Source organism: Scyliorhinus torazame, chromosome 4 (assembly GCF_047496885.1).
Source record: "Scyliorhinus torazame isolate Kashiwa2021f chromosome 4, sScyTor2.1, whole genome shotgun sequence".
Classification (NCBI taxonomy): domain Eukaryota; kingdom Metazoa; phylum Chordata; class Chondrichthyes; order Carcharhiniformes; family Scyliorhinidae; genus Scyliorhinus; species Scyliorhinus torazame.
Window position 1 is genome coordinate 194,107,701 of NC_092710.1, and position 20,891 is coordinate 194,128,591.

At 49.1% G+C, this 20,891-nt stretch overlaps 1 protein-coding gene across 1 annotated transcript; it reads right to left on the reverse strand.

Moving 5' to 3' along the window:
• Positions 1–211: 211 nt before the first annotated feature.
• On the reverse strand, positions 212–20,655 carry fam167aa (family with sequence similarity 167 member Aa). The gene is made up of 3 exons (XM_072499050.1): positions 20,394–20,655; positions 3,305–3,696; positions 212–1,484 (listed from the first exon to the last, which is right to left on the reverse strand). The coding sequence occupies exons 2-3, from the start codon at positions 3,671–3,673 to the stop codon at positions 1,221–1,223; spliced, it is 633 nt and encodes a 210-aa protein (XP_072355151.1). The 5' UTR covers positions 3,674–3,696; positions 20,394–20,655; the 3' UTR covers positions 212–1,220.
• Between the last annotated feature and the right edge of the window lie 236 nt (positions 20,656–20,891).

Consider the following 20,891-nt stretch of genomic DNA (forward strand, 5'->3'; position numbering starts at 1 on the left):
TGAGGGACAGATGAAGAGCAGGCAAATCACCTGTTTCGATACATCTCTTAACAATATTCCGAAAATACATTGCAGCTTCCGGACTTCAAACTCCAATGGCAAATGTTTCATGTGGGCATCATTGGACCCCGATTTGCATTCTGAAAAACCTTACCACCTTATTCAGGTAGGCACCTCAGGCACAAGATTAGGGGGGGGGGGGGGGGGGGGGGGGAGGAGGAGGAGAGAGAGAGAGAGAGAGACATTTCTGCAGAGGCAGAAAAAATGGGAATACAAGTCATTCCCCACTGTTTTTAGGGGCACTACACCAATAATGGTTAAAACTATGAACCAGTGATGGCCCATGATAATAACCCCGTGGTTCTATTCACAGACACAGCAACCATATTTTTTTGGCTTGTTACAGGTCCTACGTGGGATACTGGGGCTAATGCCAGACATCCTTTCTGTTGCCTTCAATGGGTTGGAACTGGCAGGCTGGGTAACGGGTAGCCAACACATAACAGCCTGTATCTACCTCCGCTGGAGTTGATAATGACCCTCTCAAGGAATTCACTGAAAGCAGCTAGAATTACCAAGTGGTTTGAAATTTCTTACATAAAACTTTGAACACTGCATTCAAACTGAAGGTTCTTCTCTCCTGATTACGAAGAAGGTCACATATTTGATCAGAGCAAAATGTTCTGGCTGCTGGAGGTCTGAAATAAAAACAGAAAGTGCTGGAAAAACCCGGCAGGTCTGGCCACAGCTGTGGAGAGCGAAACAGTGTTAACATTTTGAGTCCAATATGACTCTTCTTCAGTACAGGTTTTGAATGTTGATCATATTTGATCACTGGATCCAGACTGGGGTGAGACGGCTGATTGCAACAGTCCTGGGGTTGGAAGTTGAAAATCTTGCCAGATTTCATGCTCCTGATCTCTAGTGGTGGAGACCCCTACTGTAGGGTGGGGAGAGGATTAGACCACTTGGTCAAAGAACCTTCAAATACTCACTCTATTTGAAGTGTTTCCATTACATATGGTCTTATACAGCAGTGTGAATTGCTGAGTGCAGGAGAGGCCAGAGAAAAGAGGGAAAAACGGACTGGGAAAAAAGGCAGCAAAAGTAATATACAAGAAAAGGAAACCAGACTACCTCCTCTGCTGTTCTGAAGCTTGCTCTAGTCATCTCCAAAGGGAAGCTATTACAGTTTTAACTGGACAATGCTCATGGAACTTCTAACACAAAGAAAACCTCCTGGAATTAATGTTCATTTTAGTCACACCGATAAGCTTGAGGGGCGCTGAGAGAGTGAAGGCATTGGTCACTGGGAAGTCACAAAACAAGTCCGACAGTTCATCCCGCTCCTCGAGTTCATAGGTGGCATCGTTAAGCATTCGTTGGTGCAAATGGCAGGTTTGTTCAATCTTCAGCTTGTTGATGTCGCTGCGAAGACGCATCAGTTGTCTCGCCAGCTGCTGGTCTTGCAGGCGCATCTCCGTCTGGTTTTTAAAAAACAAAAATCTGTGCATTAGTACAGTAACAAGCAGCAAAATTACATTGACGCCCATTCAACAAATAAGCAAATTTTCTCATTCTGCTGTTCGCAGCAGAAGAATCCCAAAATGTTGGATGTCATGATTGTGTGGGTTGTACATGGATTATAAATAGGGACAGATCAGAAGAGCTGAAAAAATACTTCCAAACTTTGCCAAATCCACGCAATAACTACGAATATTTAGGAAAATACTTTCAAAAGTGATTCAAATAAGTTTTTTACATCCGGTATTCAAAATGATCAAACAATAATGGGGCTTTGTGAACATTCTCTCAGGTCAAACTGAAGATGGGCTGTGTAACTGAAGGGCAAGGCTTGTCAACCCTTGTATTGATCCAAAGTCATCCCTTTGAAGCCTATTATCAGTATTCACTCATGCTTGAATAAATTCACCTTTCATTCACACCTTTTTTCGCCGAGTGGACGGGCAATTCCTTAATCCATCTCCTTGCTTGCTCCAAGAAACAATTCAAATTCAAATAGAATCCTATTCATGGTCCCCACAAAAAGGATATATTAGATCCAAGCTGACAAGAACAGGCATCATACCTGATCTCAGGCTTGATCTTAGCCAAAAGGCCGAGAAGCATCAACAGGACATATGACCCAGAGTGTGAGCAGAGACGTTGAAGACCTAGATATGGAGATAGCTCCTTTCCTGCACCCTTTCCAATGTATATGTATATAGTTGCAAGTAGTTATTAAAGACTTGCTGCTAACATATAAAGACTCCTTTAACAGACACATTCTGTAACCAACACCAGCACAACAACCATCTATTGCCACTCTGTTCCTCTGACAGCAGCCTTGCTCAGTCTTAACATTAGCATTGGACTCTAAACCACCCGTCGAACATTTCTTCTTTTATTTTAGTTTCTGATGCTGCCATGTCCGCGTTCTCGCTGAGTATCACAACATGTTCCTCATCCACCCTTCACCATCACAGAACTGCAGAATTGTTATAGTGCAGAAGAAGGCCATTCGGCCCATCGTATCTGACATCTAACCCAACAGAAACAAATAGAACTTGCAATGCAAATAACAGGAAGTAATGGACAGGAACTAGAGACTGAAGACAGAAACAAGCAACATCCCAATCACAATGAAAATAAGGAGACAGTGAACAGAAACATCAAAATCAGGAAGCAGCAATGCAAACAGTGGAGGAGTGTTTCTTCTCTCTCTTTAAGGGGAGGAAGAGAACAGTGCCATTAACTTTACATTTCATTATCCATTGATTAGTTTCAATCTGCTGTCAAAATCTACATCACCATTCACATCGACATCAATTGTGTGAAATAATATAATTTGTTTTGAAACTAATGACCATTGACCAACAGCAAGCTGTGAAATGAGTTGGTTCTTGCAATGCAAATCTGCTACGAGGATGTGCTGGGGATTGAGTAGTTGAGTGATTGGACTTTGGTGGACAAATCATCTCTCTTATGATACAATTGGATAAATATTTTTGGTGTGAACTTTGTCGAGCCCTTGTGTGCATGTCAATGAGCTTTATGCCAAAGGGATTGAATAACTAGCAGCTTTGAGATGCTGGCATAATATTCAAGGCACACAGTCAGTAAATAGATTACTGAGGTAATATTTAAAACTGCTGTGAATTGAGGTAAAACCAAAAGGAAATTAAATAAAGCAGTTTGTGTTCGTGCTATCCACGTTCCAACAATATACCCTTAGAAGATCCAGAAAGGAAGGAGTGTCTTAACCTTAAGGATAAAAGATAAAAGTGAATGCGTTCGAACTTACCAATTCCTTCCTGAGCCAGCTCAGTGCCTCGTCAATATTTTCAAAGCCGCTGAATTTTCCTGAAGTCAAGCTGCCATCCATCACAGAACTACCGCTGAGCTGCTTTGGTGTTCCCTTGAGGCTGCTGGGCTCCTCGCTGGGTTTCTTTGTCGCTGGGAGCTCTTGATCCTCCGACGGCTTTGAGCTTTTCCAGTCTTTCCCTTCAAGTTTGGCTTTCCACTCTAGATAGGAAGGCCTTCTGGTTTCCAGCCTCAGTTTTTGGGTGAGTGCTTTCAGACTCCTCAGATGATCATCATTCTGACTCTCTGGGTCGTCCTGCCCATCTTCGAAAAGCTTTATTTCAAGTTTTGGCACAGGCTGCGTAGCCATCGTGTTGTATTTACAGCTGTTTTCTGTAAGAGAGAAGCAGATCCCCTGAAATCCTATTCTAATGAACTGTGTTTAGAAAGATTTCAGTCCTCCTGGTTTTGAAATTTATCTTCATTTAAGGTACTTGAGGAAACGGCATTTCATTATGAATTGATTTTAATATTATTGCTTTGTATTATAGCTGTCTTTTGTAACAGTGGGGCATTTTATTCACAGCATGAACTAAAATTACTTGATTTTTAGAGTTACACCTTTACATTTTTGCCGATTACTTTCAATGCAGATTTCTAAATTTTCCAATGAAAATCCTGATAGGAATCAGAAGAAATAAAAAAAACAATGATTGAACATACACAAAAGACAAATTTTTACTTCTACCAGCTTGCTTTGTGTACAACTCTCTAAAAGCACCTTTCTATCCTCCCTTTTTGCAAGTGCTGAAACTTCTGTCCAACATAATGATAAAATCCAAAAATTATGGCCAATATTAAATATATTGCAATATTGAATATTGCAGTTGTCAAACTCAGTAATGCACTTCTTTGCCTGCCGATGTGATAACAATACCAGAACCAGGCTCCTAACAGGTTATTGATAGATTTGTTGTGAGACAGAATTAGGAAGTAGCAGTGCGGATATTTCAAAAATAAGGGGCGAAATTCTCCCCAAACGGCGCGATGTCCGCCGACTGGCGCCCAAAACGGCGCCAATCAGACGGGCATCGCGCCGCCCCAAAGGTGCGGAATGCTCCGCATCTTTGGGGGCCGAGCCCCAACATTGAGGGGCTAGGCCGACGCCGGAGGGATTTCCGCCCCGCCAGCTGGCGGAAACGGCCTTTGTTGCCCCGCCAGCTGGCGCGGAAATGACATCTCGGGGCGGCACATGCGCGGGAGCGTCAGCGGCCGCTGACAGTTTCCCGCGCATGCGCAGTGGAGGGAGTCTCTTCCGCCTCCGCCATGGTGGAGACCGTGGCGGAGGCGAAAGGGAAAGAGTGCCCCCACGGGACAGGCCCGCCCGCAGATCGTTGGGCCCCGATCGCGGGCCAGGCCACCGTGGGGGCACCCCCCGGGGCCAGATTGCCCCGCGCCCCCCCCAGGACCCCGGAGCCCCCCCACGCCGCCTTGTCCCGCCGTTCAAAAGGTGGTTTAATCCACGCCGGTGGGACAGGCAATTTATCGGCGGGACTTCGGCCCATCCGGGCCGGAGAATCCAGCGGGGGGGCCCGCCAACCGGCGCAGCCCGATTCCTGCCCCCGCCGAATATCCAGTACTGGAGACTTCGGCAACCAGCAGGAGCGGGATTCACGGCAGCCCCCGGCGATTCTCCAACCCGGCGGGGGGTCGGAGAATGACGCCCAAGAACACTGGAGACAGTAACAGATACCAGGAGGTTAACTTATGGGTTCTCCCATTCAGCCATTGTAAATTTGGCGGGAGATTAGTGGGAAACCTGTTTATCCTTATGTAGGGTTTAAGCTGAAGTTACAGCAGCCGATTGGAAGAATCAGCTGGTGTAACTTCGGTGTAGGATGGTGGGAACTCTTGTATAGAATTATCTGGGGTTTCCGGCCACCTCCCATTGACTGGAAGGATACCGCCAAGAAAAAAAAGCAAAGGGCAGATTTAATCCACAGCAACTAAAAATGACTATTATAAACTATCTCTTGCAGATCAGTTAGGCACATGCTGCCTCATACTTTGTGAACATTTCTGTCACCTAGGTGATTGAGACAAGGGTAGAAATAGAGAGGCCTGTGCCCCGCCCCCCCAAAATAAAATGCTGCATGAATTGCAAAGATTGTTAGCTTGACACTAAATCTCTGGGGCAAAGCTTCAACAAATGTGATAGTACAGCTATCATACAGAATGAAATGTGATGCCCTGCTTCTGACAGGCAGTTAAGTTCTTTTGTTTATTCTCTCCTTATCTGACAGTGCCATGTTTCAGGGGTCAGGGATTTTCAACAGCCTGCTGCCATTTCTCATCTGAAAAGGAAATGATTGACAGAGGAAAGCCAGTGTGCATCTTGTATACCCATTCTCCTGCAGATGCAATTTTCAGGCAGACCTCCAAGCACTGCCACTCAAAGCAGGTACGCAGCTGCTTAAATAAATAAATTGAGGTTCTACGCTGGTTTTCAGACGTCAATTGCGATTTAAACATAAAAATGTGTGGAGAGTGCACCTTGTCTGCTGTTTCCAGATGTACTGGACATTGAGTGCCTGACCCCCAGCATCTTTTACAGAAATTGCTGGAATCTTTCTGGAATAATTCTGGTTTTTTTCTAACATTTTTGGGGCCCGAAGGTGGTTTTCTGCAGTTCCAAATTGGCAGGCGAAACAGTATATCTCTTCGACACTCGCTGATTAATGTCAAGTGAAGTCCAAACCTGAAAACGACCAAGCTTCCTTGACAAATGCTGCAGGTACTATCAATTCAAGCCGGTTTGGGGCCTAGGTTGACAAACCCTTTTGATGTCAGTGTTGTGTGCACATTAAGTGTCTACCTCACTAACCCCCTCCATATTCCAATCAGCTACGAGTAAAGCCTTACATTGTGATGCACGATCAATTAGACTCGAAGACGAGGTTATATCATAACTGAAGGCTTTAATAGACTAGATCTGTTCCCCAGCAGCTTCGGTACAGAATGAGGGCTGCTGGGACGGCATCTGTTCTTATACCCCACCTGTCAGGGCAGAGCCACATACCAACATCCAATGGCAAGCTGCTAGGCTTACCCAATGGTCTACAACCTCTTGGGTACCGCAATACCTGATACTACCACATTCACCCCCTGTTAAAAAAGAATCCGGCGGGGGTGGTGGCCAGTGGTTGCAATTGCATTTAACATGGTATGATCAGATATGGAGGTACCGTGAGTATTTATAAGTGTGGCATATGTATATAGTCAGTGTTCATGTACAGATACAGTTACAGTGTAGCAATCAGTCGGTCGGGTGGTCTGGCCATCCTCCTAGATCGTCTGAGCCTCTGTGGTGGTTCTGGTGGGTGTCCGGGCGTCTGCGACTCCAGGAGCGTGGCTTCGTCGCCCATGGCAGCTTCGTCACCCGGCGCTGGTGGGGCAAATGGTGGACCCGAGAGGGGGACGCCTGTAGGGAGCATCAGTGGGTGGGATGGCCCAGGCAGGGGCGGCGGGAGGACTGACCCCCCAGTGAGGTGCTGCGGGGGGGGGGTTATTGGTTTGGGTGCGCATGGGGTTCCGGCGGGCGCCAGGTCCCGGAGGGAGACTGTATCTTGCCGGCCGTCAGGGAACGCCACGTAGGCGTACTGGGGGTTAGCGTGCAGCAGGTGGACCCTCTCGACCAACGGGTCGGACTTGTGCGCCTGCAAGTGCTTCCGAAGCAGGATGGGTCCGGGTGTCGCTAGCCAGGTTGGGAGCGAGGTCCCGGAGGAGGACTTCCTGGGGAAGACAAGGAGACGTTCATAAGGTGTCTGATTGGTGGTTGTACAGAGCAGCGACCGAATGGCGTGGAGGGCCTCCGGGAGGACTTCCTGCCAGCGGGAGACTGGCAGGGCCAGTAGGACGGTCTTCCAGATTGTTCCGTTCTCCTTCTCTACCTGCCCGTTTCCCCGGGGGTTGTAACTGGTCGTCCCGCTTGAGGCGATGCCCTTGCTGAGCAGGAATTGATGCAGTTCGTCGCTCATAAAGGAGGACCCCCTATCACTATGTATGTACGCGGGGAACCCGAACAGTGTAAAGATACCCTGGAGGGCCTTGATGACAGTGGTAGTGGTCATGTCGGGGCAGGGGATGGCGAACGAGAACCGGGAGTACTCGTCAATCACGTTCAGGAAATACGTGTTGCGGTCGGTGGAGGGGAGGGGGCCTTTGAAGTCCACACTGAGGCGCTCAAAGGGACGGGAAGCCTTTATCAGGTGCGCCCTCTCTGGCCGTAAGAAGTGCGGTTTGCACTCCGCGCAGATTTGGCAGTCCCTGGTGACTGTCCTGACCTCTTCGATGGAGTAGGGCAAGTTGCGGCCCTTAATAAAGTTAAAAAAGCGAGTAACCCCCGGGTGGCAGAGGTCCTCGTGGAGGGCTCGGAGGCAGTCCACTTGTGTGGTGGCACACGTGCCGCGGGACAGGGCATCGATGGCTCATTTAGCTTCCCAGGACGGTACAAGATCCCGTAGTTGTAGGTGGAGAGTTCTATCCTCCGCCGCAGGATCTTGTTGTTCTTAATCTTGCCCCGCTGTGCATTATCAAACGTGAACGCTACCGACCGTTGGTCAGTGAGGAGAGTGAATCTCCTGCCGGCCAGGTAATGCCTCCAGTGTTGCACGGCTTCTACTATGGCTTGAGCCTCCTTTTCGACTGAGGAGTGGCGGATTTCGGAAGCATGGAGGGTATGGGAGAAGAAGGCCACGGGTCTGCCTGCTTGATTGAGGGTGGCGGCCAGAGCTACGTCGGACGCATCGCTCTCGACGTGGAAGGGGAGGGACTCGTCGATGGCGCGCATCGTGGCCTTTGCAATGTCTGCTTTGATGCGGCAGAAGGCCTGGCGGGCCTCCATCGAAAGGGGGAAGGTTGTGGACTGGATCAGGGGTCTGGCTTTGTCTGCGTAGTTGGGGACCCACTGGGCGTAATAACTGAAAAACCCGAGGCAGCGCTTCAGGGCCTTGGGGCAGTGAGAGAGGGGGAACTCCATAAGGGGGCGCATGCGTTCAGGTTCGGGGCTTATAACTCCATTTCGCACTACATCGCCGAGAATGGCTAGGCGGTCGGTGCTAAAGACGCATTTATCCTTATTGTACGTTAAATTAAGGATTTTCGCGGTCTGGAGAAATTTTCGGAGGTTGGTGTCGTGGTCCTGTTGGTCATGGCCGCAGATGGTGACGTTATCAAGATACGGGAACGTTGCGCGTAAGCCGTACCGGTCAACCATTCGGTCCATCTCGCGTTGGAAGACGGAGACCCCGGGCAAAATTCTCCCCCAATGGCGCAATGTCCGCCGACTGGCGCCAAAAACGGCGCCAATCAGACGGGCATCGCGCCGGCCCAAAGGTGCGGAATGCTCCGCATCTTTGGGGGCCGAGCCCCAACATTGAGGGGCTAGGCCGGCACCAGAGGGATTTCCGCCCCGCCAGCTGGCGGAAATGGCGTTTGTTGCCACGCCAGCTGGCGCGGAAATGCGGCACATGCGCGGGAGCGTCAGCAGCCACCGACAGTTTCCCGCGCATGCGCAGTGGGGAGAGTCTCTTCCGCCTCCGCCATGGTGGAGGCCGTTGCGGAGGCGGAAGGGAAAGAGTGCCCCCACGGCACAGGCCCGCCCGCGGATCGGTGGGCCCCGATTATGGGCCAGGCCACCGTGGGGGCACCCCCCGGGGTCAGATCGCCCCGCGCCCTCCCCAGGACCCCGGAGCCCGCCCATGCTGCCTGGTCCCGCCGGTAAATACCAGCTTTGATTTACGCCGGCGGGACAGGCAATTTCTGGGCGGGACTTCGGCCCATCCGGGCCGGAGAATCCAGCGGGGGGTCCCGCCAACCGGCGCTGCCCGATTCCCGCCCCCGCCCAATCTCCGGTACCGGAGACTTCGGCGGGGACGGGATTCACGGCGGCCAACGGCCATTCTCCGACCCGGCGGGGGGTCGGAGAATGACGCCCCAGATTAGTGACACCAAAGGGAACCCTTAAAAATTGGTAGAGCCGCCCATCTGCTTCGAAGGCAGTGTACTTGCGGTCACTAGTGCGGAGGGGTAGCTGATGGTAGGCGGACTTGAGATCCACCGTGGAGAAGACCTTGTATTGTGCGATCCGGTTCATCAGGTCGGATATGTGGGGGAGAGGGTACGCATCCAGTTGCGTAAACCTGTTGATGGTCTGACTGTAGTCAATGACCATCCTATGCTTCTCCCCGGCCTTTACCACCACTACTTGAGCTCTCCAGGGACTGTTGCTAGCTTCAATGACTCCTTCCCTCAGTAGCCTTTGGACCTCTGACCTGATGAAGGTCCGGTCCTGGGCACTGTACCGTCTGCTCCTGGTGGCGACGGGTTTGCAATCCGGGGTGAGGTTCGTAAACAGGGAAGGCGGGTCGACCTTAAGGGTCGCGAGGCCGCAGACAGTAAGGGGGGCTATAGGACCGCCAAATTTAAAAGTGCGGCGTTGCAAGTTACATTGGAAGTCTAACCCCAGGAGTGTGGCCGCGCAGAGGTGCGGCAGGACATAAAGGCGAAAATTGTTGAATTTCCTGCCTTGGACAGTGAGGTTTGCTAGGCAAAACCCCTTTATCTCCACCGAGTGTGACCCGGAGGCCAGGGGGATTTTTTGGTTTACAGGGTGGGTACCAAGTGAACAGCGCCTTACCGTGTCCGGGTGTATAAAGCTCTCCGTGCTCCCAGAGTCGATCACGCAAGACGTCTCGTGGCCGTTGATGAAGATCGTCGTCGTTGCTGTTGCGAGGTCAATTCTGGTCCAGCGTCACCGAGGCCAGATGGAGCAGTTGTGGGTTGCGATCGGGCATGTAGGCGGCTGCGCTGGGGGCCTGGGGCCCCATCCAAGATGGCGTCTCCCATGGATCGCACATGGAGGTCGGCGATGTACAAAATGGCGGCGGGGATGGACAAAATGGCGGCGCCCATCCGTCCAGCGTGGTGTCCGAGGGCCAAGATGGCCACGGCCGTGGGTCTGGCATGGTCCTCGGAGAGGGGGGTGGCGGTGAGTGCTGGCCGCCTGGGGCCCGAAAGGAAGGTTGCCGCGGCGGTCCGGAGTCATTGGGAGAACGCGGCCACGGCTCGTGCTTGGCAGACCCCCACAAAGTGGCCCTTCTTGCCGCACCCTTTGCAGGTGGAGATGCGGGCTGGGCAGCGCTGGCGGGGGTGTTTCGCCTGCCCGCAGAAGAAGCAACGGGGCCCAACGGAGCTAGTGGGCCGTCTAACAGCGCAGGCCTGCGGGGACACGGGGAAGGTCAGTGGGGCTGCCGCTGCGGGATGCCACGCAGCCCAGGGGGCCAACGCGCGGTCGGGCACATAGGACTGCATGTTTTGGGAGGCCACATCCATGGACCCTGCCAGGGCCCGTGCCTCTCTCAGTCCCAGGGTGTCCTTTTCTAAAAGTCTTTGTCGGATCTCTGAAGAGCTCATACCTGCTACGAAGGCATCCCGGATCAGAAGTTCCGTGTGCTCGCTGCCCGAAACTGGCGGGCAGCCATAGTTTCTGCCTAGCACTAGTAGTGCACGGTAGAAGTCCTCCAGTGAGTCCCCTGGGCTTTGCCGTCAAGTTGCAAGCAGGTGACGTGCGTAGACCTGATTCACAGGGCGTATATAATGTCCCTTTAACAGTTCGATTGCATCATCATAGTCCTCCGCCTCCTCGATGAGGGAGAAGATACCAGGGCTTACTCTCGAGTGCAAAAGATGCAGTTTCTGTTCTCCTGAGAGGGTGCCTCTGGCCGTATCGAGGTAGCCTTTGAAGCACGCCAGTCAGCGCTTAAAAATCGAAGCCGAGTTCTCCGCGTGGGGGCTGAGTTGTAGACACTCCGGCTTGATTCGGAGATCCATTCTTTCAGCCCAAGAGTAGTCTATTAAATTGATACACAATCAATTAGACTCGAAGACGAGTTTTTATAACTGAAGGCTTTAATAGACTAGATCTGTTCCCCAGCAGCTTCGGTACAGAATGAGGGCTGCTGGGACGGCATCTGTTCTTATACCCCACCTGTCAGGGCGGAGCCACATACTAAACAGCCAATGGCAAGCTGCTAGGCTTACCCAATGGTCTACAGCCTCTCGGGTACCGCAATACCTGATACTACCACACATTGACTGTCCCCTCATGAAAGTGGGATCTGGCTCTTTTGGGCAATATGATCATTTTTCTTGTCTTTTCCCCTGCAGCCTGGATATGCTTGTTCTACATTGGCTTTCTGCTCATAATAACACCCAGAACCCTGATCTGGTTTGGACAAAGTCAGAGGTGCTGAACCAGTGCTTTAAAGTCGCAGATTCAGCTGCCGTGCCTCACATTTCTGAAAAGTCTGGCACATTTATAGAACTTTAGGATGGTTACAGCACAGCAGCTGGCCATTCTGCCCCTTGTATTGTGATGCCCCTCAGAAGCAGCAATTCACTTAGCCACTCCCTAGCCTTTCCCCTGTAGCAACCTCTTGGTTTTCAGTTGATTCAGTTCCCTGTTAAAAGCCTCAAATGACCCTGCCACCACCACATTCTTCGACAGTGCATTTCAAATCTGAACTCGCTGCGTGGAAACATTTTCCTCGTGTTACTATTGTTTCTTTTGCCAATTATCTTAAAGCTGTGTTGTATGTTTCTCAATCCTTCTGCCATTGGTGCTGTCCAGCCCTTTCATGATTTTGAATACCTCGATCAAATCTTTTCTTAACCTTCCCTTCATGCACTGCTGCCTCATGGCGCTGAGGACCCGGGTTTGATCCCAGCCCAGCTACACTATCCGGGTGGAGTTTGCACATTCTCCCCATGTCTGCGTGGGTCTCACCCCCACAACCCAAAGATGCGCAGAGTAGGTGGATTGGCCACGCTAAATTGGAAAAATTAAAAAAAAACCTTCCCATCACTAACAAGAACAGTCCCAACTTCTCCAATCTATCTACGTAACTGAAATTCCTCATCCCGGCAACCGCACTCAGGAATCTTTCCTGCACTTTCGCTTCGCTTATGCCTTCACATTCTTTCTAAAGTGTGGTGTCCAGAAAATAATACAATATTCCAATTGAGACTGAACCAGCATTTTTAAAGGTTTAACATTAATTCCTTGCATTTGTACTCAATGCCCCTATTGATAAAGCCCAGTATGCTTTACTAACCACTCTCTCAACTATCCTGCCACCTTCAACGATTTATGCATATGGCCACACAGGTCCCTCTGCCCCTGCATCCCCATGAGAATTGTACCCTTTATTTTATGTTGCTCCAAATCTTCTGCTCACCAGATTGTTGTAGGTGGGAAATCTAACTGTTCCCCAGGACTCTCCCTGAATGTCTCCAGAGTTATTGTTGGGAGACTTGGGGCAGTTCCACAGTACATACCTGAATAGTTATCCAGGAAATGTTAGACGGATTAAAACCTGTTCTAACATCTGGGTAACTACACAACTGACAACCTCCCGACCCCCTCAGTCACACTGATTTCCTGTAATCAGCCCCCCTAAACCACCAACTACTGTTTTAATTATCCAACTGTCCCACCTCCGACCCAATTATCTTCCTGACCCGACTCCCCCCAACCACCGAACTACCCCATAGATAAGACCCAACTACCATTCACCTACCTGCTACCTCACCCATCTACCACCCTACCCTTCTATCTCCTCACCCACCTATTACGTTGCCCACCTACCAACTCACCCTGTCGCCATCATGCACACCTGCCATCTTATCTGCGTACCATCTCACCCAGATGCCATCTCACCAGCCTGCTATACTGACATTCAAACTGGATCTTTAAACTTACCATAGTGCAGCTAGTGCCATTACAAATGGGTTATGTCCTGTCTTCTCCCGCACTACACCAGAGTTCCACGAGAGACGCTATGTTCCATATTTCAGGCTCAGAAGGTGCCGCAGCATCAGGTCTAAGGAATATTCAATCACGTGTTCTTCTCACCAAAGATGAATTCCTTCTCTATATTAAATCTAATCTATCACTTTCTTACCCATTGCACCAACCAGTCTGGGTCCTTTTCAGGTTCTACACGATTCTAGCAGCATTACCCTCACCAATCCTCTTCAGTATAATTCTAAAAACAGTAATTTCACTACTGATTACATCAAAGTCACTCAAGCATGAAGGGAGATGAATGGAACAATGCAGTCAGTTGGGTGTATCTGCAAGCTGTCATTCACAGCCTAGTAAAATCAAATCAAAAAGAAATGAATGAATGGCTTGCAGATCAAAAGATCTGAGGGGTTTAAACCCACCTGACTGGTTTTCTCTATCCAAGAATTGACAGGTTTTGCTTCCTGTGCCTGAGCCAGCAGGTGCATTGCACAAGTGAGTGTTAACGCAGTGATGTGTTTCACTGCCTCTGTCTGGACTACTCTCTAGCTTCCAGACACGGGTGTTTCTTCCGGGGGACTTCCAGACAGGGGTCTCTTCTGGGGGGCTTCGAGGCATGGGTGTCTCTTCTGGTGGGTCTCGGGAAGGGAAGGGGGTGACCAAAGGGCGGGTACTGAATTGCATTGAAGGTGGGGAGGGGGCCCAGCCACTGGACCTCACTATCGGGCCACCCACTCAAAATGGCGGCCCAATAGCAGGGTTCCCTAGGGAATCCCTTGCAATCCGCACCATGCAAAAATTGGGAACGCTTCCTTATTTGCGGCCCCAGCAGGAGCGCAAATCAGCAATTCAGCTCCTTCGGGAGAACATATCTCCCAAACGGAGAATCCTGCCAATTGTCTTTTCCTGTTGCTAATGGTCTCATAGTCACTGTTCAGCAGGGATTGTCCTTCAATTCAGACTGTAAATGCCGCTGGGGTGAGGGGAGGCGGGGGGTAGAAGGGTAGTGGGGCCATTGGTAGGTCTTCCACCAATTGCCACCTCCAAAATGATAGGGGAAAATTGGGGAGTTTCAAACTTTACTGAAAATTTCCTCCATCTTTACCTTTAAAGGCTGCCATAAAACGCACTTCAGTCCACGTCTGGCAGGAGTTTCTTTCGAGTCTCTCAGACAGCTCCGTCTTTTCAGAAGTAAGATAATGAATCCCAGAGGTGATCAATCATAAATAATAAACTGTAAGCTCTCCAGTAAGGAAATCTATTGTTTGGTAATGCAAGCTGTCCAGAAATCTTTCGAGCAGACTCGAGCATTCTCTTAATATCATTGGCATCATTTTAGTACAGAATGTTGAGAATGGAATGGTGGAAGGTACAGTATTTTGATGAATAAAACAATTTAAAATACTTTTTCATAATGTTCTCCCACGACTTGGCATTTCAGGTAAGTAGAGGTTTTCTGTTTCACTTGTGGTTAGGCATGCCAACGTCATTCTATAAGGCAGGAAATTTGGAAATCCAGAATTCATTTGGTCCCAGGCATTTCGGACTGGAGAGCATACAGTCTAAATGAAATTCCTTAGCCCATTTGGGCTTCAGGAGGGCTCTGTTCAGGGACTGAACAGTTTGGCCCAGGACAACTGCCACTGATGTGTCCTTGCAAGAACAGGTAGCCCAAATGGCCTTGTCCCTGGCATTTGGCCAAAGTGGGTGGTGGTTTCCTATTTTAGCATCCAACTGCAATTCTTTAAGGATTTCCATCTCCACTATGCTATCTGGAAGTCAATTCCCTACATTGGCCACTCCTTGTGTGAAGGGGAATTTTTTGATATCTATCCTAAATGTACCCACTATTAACTTAAACCTTTGACTCCTTTTGTTTTCCTCTTGCTATATAATTTGAAGTCGTTTTCTTGATGTACCTTTACCATTTTCCTGTCAAAGGTGGAAATGCAAGTACAAGTACAATAAGAGACAAATTAGATTGTGGATTTTAATATGTTGAATATGGTAGAAAAGAAGACCTGCTTTTGTATAAAACTTTGGTCGGCCACATTTTGATAATTTCCTAAGTTTTAGGCACTCCTATTATAAGAGGAATACCAGAGCAAAGAAGAATGGACTTCAAAAACTCATCAAAATAAAAGGGTTGAGGATATAGCTCCAAAAGCATTTTGAGAGGGTAAAGCAAAGGTTGTTTTGACTGGTGATCTGATAACAGGTGGGTCCACAGAACTACGCTGGCTGCAGGTCAGGTAGGAGTGCACGCAAGGCCCAGATATGTGGCCACAACCAGATCAACAGGCCTATTTATTGCTGCTACTCTCCACAAGGCCTTGTTTTGGGCAGAGCCCCTATCTGTACAAAACAGGTCCACAATGACCATAGCAGCATGGTCAAAAAAGGAGAGGGGCTTTCCGAGTTTCCCTGGTCTAGATGGTGATCTGCTGGCTTGGTGTAGTGCCAGGTAAAAAGACCTGCCTTGCGCTTTTGGTTAGCAGAAGATCCACCCCGTGGATCTAGGCCTGAGTCTTGGCCTAAATCCTTGCAGACGGAACGTTTCAGGAAATGGTGGAGCCAGCCATGGCTCAAACAAACTGGTGGGCCTAGCTATGCTGGGTTTCTTTCAAGCAGAAGGTCTTCAATAGCCATCTCTCCATTATGGTGGGCAACTGAAATCCATCCAAACTGGCACTATCACCTGCCATGAATATTTAAATTAAGAAATCTCTTCCTGATCTAGAATCAGCTGTGGAGATTCCTTACGGCAGATCCCAGCTTTTACACAAGGATCAATGGCACTTAATTGAATTTCCAGGTTCAGAATTAACACCGGAAAACAAAGCGGAAGTTAGCATACTTATTTTCATATTGAGAGATCATTATTCGAACACAGAAGTGGAAATTTTATTTTGTGGCACTATTTGGGCATGTGATGGCCTGGGCAGCTGGTAGCCAGGGCAGGGGTGTCCAGGGCAGGGTGCGTCCAGGGCGGGGTGCGTCCAGGGCGGGGTGCGTCCAGGGCGGGGTGCGTCCAGGGCGGGGTGCGTCCAGTGTAGGGTGCGCCCAGGGCGGGGTGCGTCCAGAGCAGGGTGCGTCCAGGGCGGGGTGCGTCCAGAGCAAGGTGCGTCCAGAGCAGGGTGCGTCCAGAGCAGGGTGCGTCCACGGCGGGGTGCGTCCAGAGCAGGGTGCGTCCAGGGCAGAGGGTGTCCAGGGCTGGGTGCGTCCAGGGCGGGGTGCGTCCAGAGCAGGGTGCGTCCAGGGCAGAGGGTGCCCAGGGCAGAGGGTGTCCAGAGCAGGGTGCGTCCAGGGCAGGGTGCGTCCAGAGCAGGGTGCGTCCAGGGCAGGGTGCGTCCAGGGCAGGGTGCGTCCAGGGCAGAGGGTGTCCAGGGCGGGGTGCGTCCAGGGCGGGGTGCGTCCAGGGCAGGGTGCGTCCAGGGCAGGGTGCGTCCAGGGCAGAGGGTGTCCAGGGCTGGGTGCGTCCAGGGCGGGGTGCGTCCAGGGCGGGGTGCGTCCAGGACATGGTGCGTCCAGAACAGGGTGCGTCCAGGGCAGAGGGTGTCCAGGGCTGGGTGCGTCCAGGGCGGGGTGCGTCCAGGGCGGGGTGTGTCCAGGACATGGTGCGTCCAGAGCAGGGTGCGTCCAGGGCAGAGGGTGTCCAGGGCGGGTTGCGTCCAGGGCGGGGTGGGTCCAGGGCAGGTTGTGTCCAGGGCAGGGTGCGTCCAGGGCAGAGGGTGCTCAGGCAGAGATGGTCAGAGAATGTGATAGTCAGACAGATAAAGCATCGGCTGGTAAGCATCAGTGGGTCACAATCCATTTTATTCTTTTGTCTTTAATATAAAGCAGTTAGTATGTATTCTGCCCGCACAAAACATTCTCTCGTGTAGGCAGCTCGCTGACTGGGTTATGTTATGGTGGCTAAATGAGGAGGGTTAGCAGCAATTCCTGAAAGTGGAGGGATATAAGTGTTAAGAATGAAAAGAAGCAGCACTGAGAGCTGCAGGTATTTCAGAACTTACAGCAACAAATTCATTGAGTTTGGAGGTCTTCAAGTTTCAACATCCATAAAGAACTGCCATGAAAAACTTACCATCTCTCCAGCTTTACTTAATTGCATCTGAGATTGCGTTTAATTTTGGCTGAAAATGAACAGTTCACGACTTGTACTTCTTTATGTTTGGGTGGGAGTATGGAGGTTGGCAGAAACAAAAATAGTATTTGAGGTTCTAATGGCAAATTAGCATTTATGAATGAGGTTTTTGTCTGGTCGAACTGCAATTGCCTGGATGGAAATCTGCCTAAACATTAAGGCAGACAATGAGTGACATGAAAGTTCTGACTACCACTATTTGTTGGGAATACTGTGAACTGTAAGAAGGATAGTGAAAAGTCTTCAAGAGGGCATAGTAAGGCTAGTAGAATGTGGTGACCCCTAGCAGATTAAATTTAATGCAGGAAGTTTACATTGATACATTTTGGTCAAAGAAATGAAAAGCAATATAAAATAAATAATACAATTCTAAAGTGAGTGGAGGATCAGAACGACCTGGGGGTACATGTGCATAAATCATTGAAGGCGGCAGGACAGGTGGTTTGGAAAACAAAGGTAGGTTTACAAAACCATAAGACATGGGAGCAGAAAAGACTGCTCAGTCCTTTGAGTCTGCTCTGCCATTCAATCATGGCTGATATTTTTCTCATCCCAATTCTCCTGTCTTCTCCCCATAATCCCAGGTCCCCTTATTAATCAAGAACTTATCTATTAAAAACACTCAGTGATTTGGCCTCCACAGTCTTCTATGGCAAAGAGTTCCAGAGTCACCACCCTCCGGCTGAAGAAATTCCTCCTCATCTCAGTTTTAAAGGTTTGTCCCTTCAGTCTGAGGCTTTGCCCTTGGGTACTGGTTTTTCCTACTAGCGGAAACATCCTCTCCATGTTCACTCTATCCAGGCCTCGCAGTATCCTGTAAGTTTCAATAAGATTACCCCTCATTCTTCTAAACTTCAATGAGTACAGACCCAGAGTCCTGAACCGCTCCTCATATGACAAGCTCTTCATTCCAGGGATCATTCTTGTGAACCTCCTCTGGACCTTATGGGGCTTATATTTGTTTTGGTAAACATTAGAAATAAGGTATAGTTTAAAGTGGGTTTAATTTAATGTTTCTGTGCCTGGAAGGGTAAAACCTATAAATAGATTAATGTTGGACAAAGGTGTTGTATGTGTGGGGGTTGGTTAAGTTCCAACCGTTTTTCTATTGTACTTAGAGAAGGCTACGGCGTGAAGAATAAATATAAAGCATAAGTATGTGGGTGTTGCTTAGCAACTGGGACCTTGTAGTGTGGAGAGGCTTTTAAATTTTAGCAATTTGATTGCAGTTGGTGATAGGTAGTGAGAGAGAAGGCAGCTCTCACAGCTTCCCTAGAAGTTGGTTTGGAAGGCTAGAGAGGGATTATCTCTCTCAGTTTTGCTAGAAGTAAAACCATACTGTGGAGTACTGGTTAAGAAAACAGATGCTGAAAATCCAAAGTCCATCTAGTTGAGGAAACTGGAGAAATGAAGAAAAGTATCCTTTAGGTGTTGAGTTAAGTGAACAGAGACCAAGGTATGGTTCATATGAATTCAAGGAAGAGTAAAAAAAAGTGTTCTGAGTTGAAGAGACAACTGCAGTGTCCAGATTTAAAGTGGGACAACAGCCTTCAAAGGTAAAACAAATATTTGGTGCCATTTTAATAGTCTGGGGATCAAAAGTTAAAGCAATTGTGAGCAGTTTGCACAACACTCAATACAAATAAATCCTAATGGGTTTGGAATCAAATGCTGTGCTCGACTCCCTGTTAAAGGCGGAGCAGAAACTTTTGTTTAAAAAAGTCATTTGTAAAACCTGTACTGGGTTTTGGAATGCGAACCGAATCCAAAAACCTGTGAAGGGCGTGACAGAGGGTGCAGAAAAGGTTTATGAGAATGATTCCAGAGATAAAGGACTTTGCTTTCCACTCTTCCACTCGGAGCCCCAAGTAAATGTGGATTTCTCCTCTGAATCCACCCAATTGATTATCACATGAGTTTCCAAAGTCCACTCCTATAAATACGCTTTAAAATCTTCTCTAATAATAATGCTTTTCCTTCGCGGTTCGCATTCCAAAACCCAGTACAGGTTTTACAAATGACTTTTTTAAACAAGAGTTTCTGCTCCGCCTTTAACAGCGAGTCATGAATTGATGACATTGGGATTATCCTCCTCAAGGAAGAGAAGTGGAGAGGTTTGATAGGGGCATTCAAAATCATAAGGGGTCTCGATAGAGATGTGGTAAAACTGTTCCTGTTGGCTGAATGCTCAAGAACCTGAGTATCCCAACTTAAAATAAATGGCAAAAGAAACGACGGCGACATGAGAGAAAAATAAACATTTATTGAGCTAGTGCTAGTGGTTAAGATCTGGGAAGGCCTGTCAAGAGTGCGTGGTGGAAGGCAGGTTCAATTGGGGTTTTCTAAAGGGAGTTGGAGAAGCAACTGAAGATTTAAAATTAAACTTTACAAGGCTACAAGGAAACGATGGGGGAATGGGACAAAGTTTGAGTTGCTCTTGCAGAGAGGCGGCACTAAGGTGACTGGCTGATTGGCATCCGTCTGCAAAGTAACCTTTCTGGATCCACAGCACAGGATGTTCCAATGCCGATGTTCAGTGTTCCAGTCTCTTGAAACATTTTAGAACTGGTTTTCTATTCTGAGTCGAAAAATTCTCCCATGTTCTCTTTCCAGTGAAAGTCTTGCTTAATCTGCACTCTGGGTGTATTTCTTTTGCATAACATACACATACTTCAAATGCGAAGAACATTTTAAACATAATGCAATTCACAGCTATTCCGAAATCTGTTTGATCCACAACTGAATGGGTCCACAGCCTGATCATTGCAATAAAGCACTCCATAAAAATATGGTGTGTGTGAGGGGGGGTTGGGGTAGAGGAGATCCTTGCTGGTTCGTCCCAAATGGCGCAGGTAAAAATAAAACGCATATTCCAGCCGGGCCGGGAAGGTGGGATAACAGTTTAACGACTGAGGTACATTCCCGCCAACATCTTTCAGGTTACCTGTAAGATGTTGTACCATTTGTTCAGGTCGGCACAGAAGCAAACACATTATCCACTGATTTTTTTTAACCCACCAGTAAATGAAGTGAAATGTAAATGCAGTTGTACAGCACTGGGACAGACGCTCTGCTCACCTGTATTTACCGAGATACAGACCACTGGGTCACCGCCGCACGCCGCTGGTCAGGTCCATGCTGCAAGTTTGTGCACCTGCACCTCATCACCCTGTGTGTGTGGGTCTGACGGCTGGGCGGGGGGAGGACAGGCTGCGATCTGTGCGTCAGGGGTGTTGCCAGGATACTGCAAATGGTATTTTGCTGCCAGTGGTTCCTCTCTGCTCCTTGTGAGCGGTGCAACCTCCCTCCCTCTCTGTCTGTCTGCCTGTCTCCCATCCTCTGCCACTGACAGGGAGCCCAGCACTACCTCCCTGGCCTGGGTCCTAGCGCCGCCCGCAACGTCAACCTGCTGCAGACACACCAGAAGAGGGCATTTTTCCACAACGTGCAGACACAGCGTGAGGAATCGGTAAACACCTCTTAGCTGCCGTAATAACTTGCTGTCAGATACCGTCGGATTTTTGAATCCTTATTAAATTTTACGAGTACATCTGCCAAGATTTACAACCGTAAATT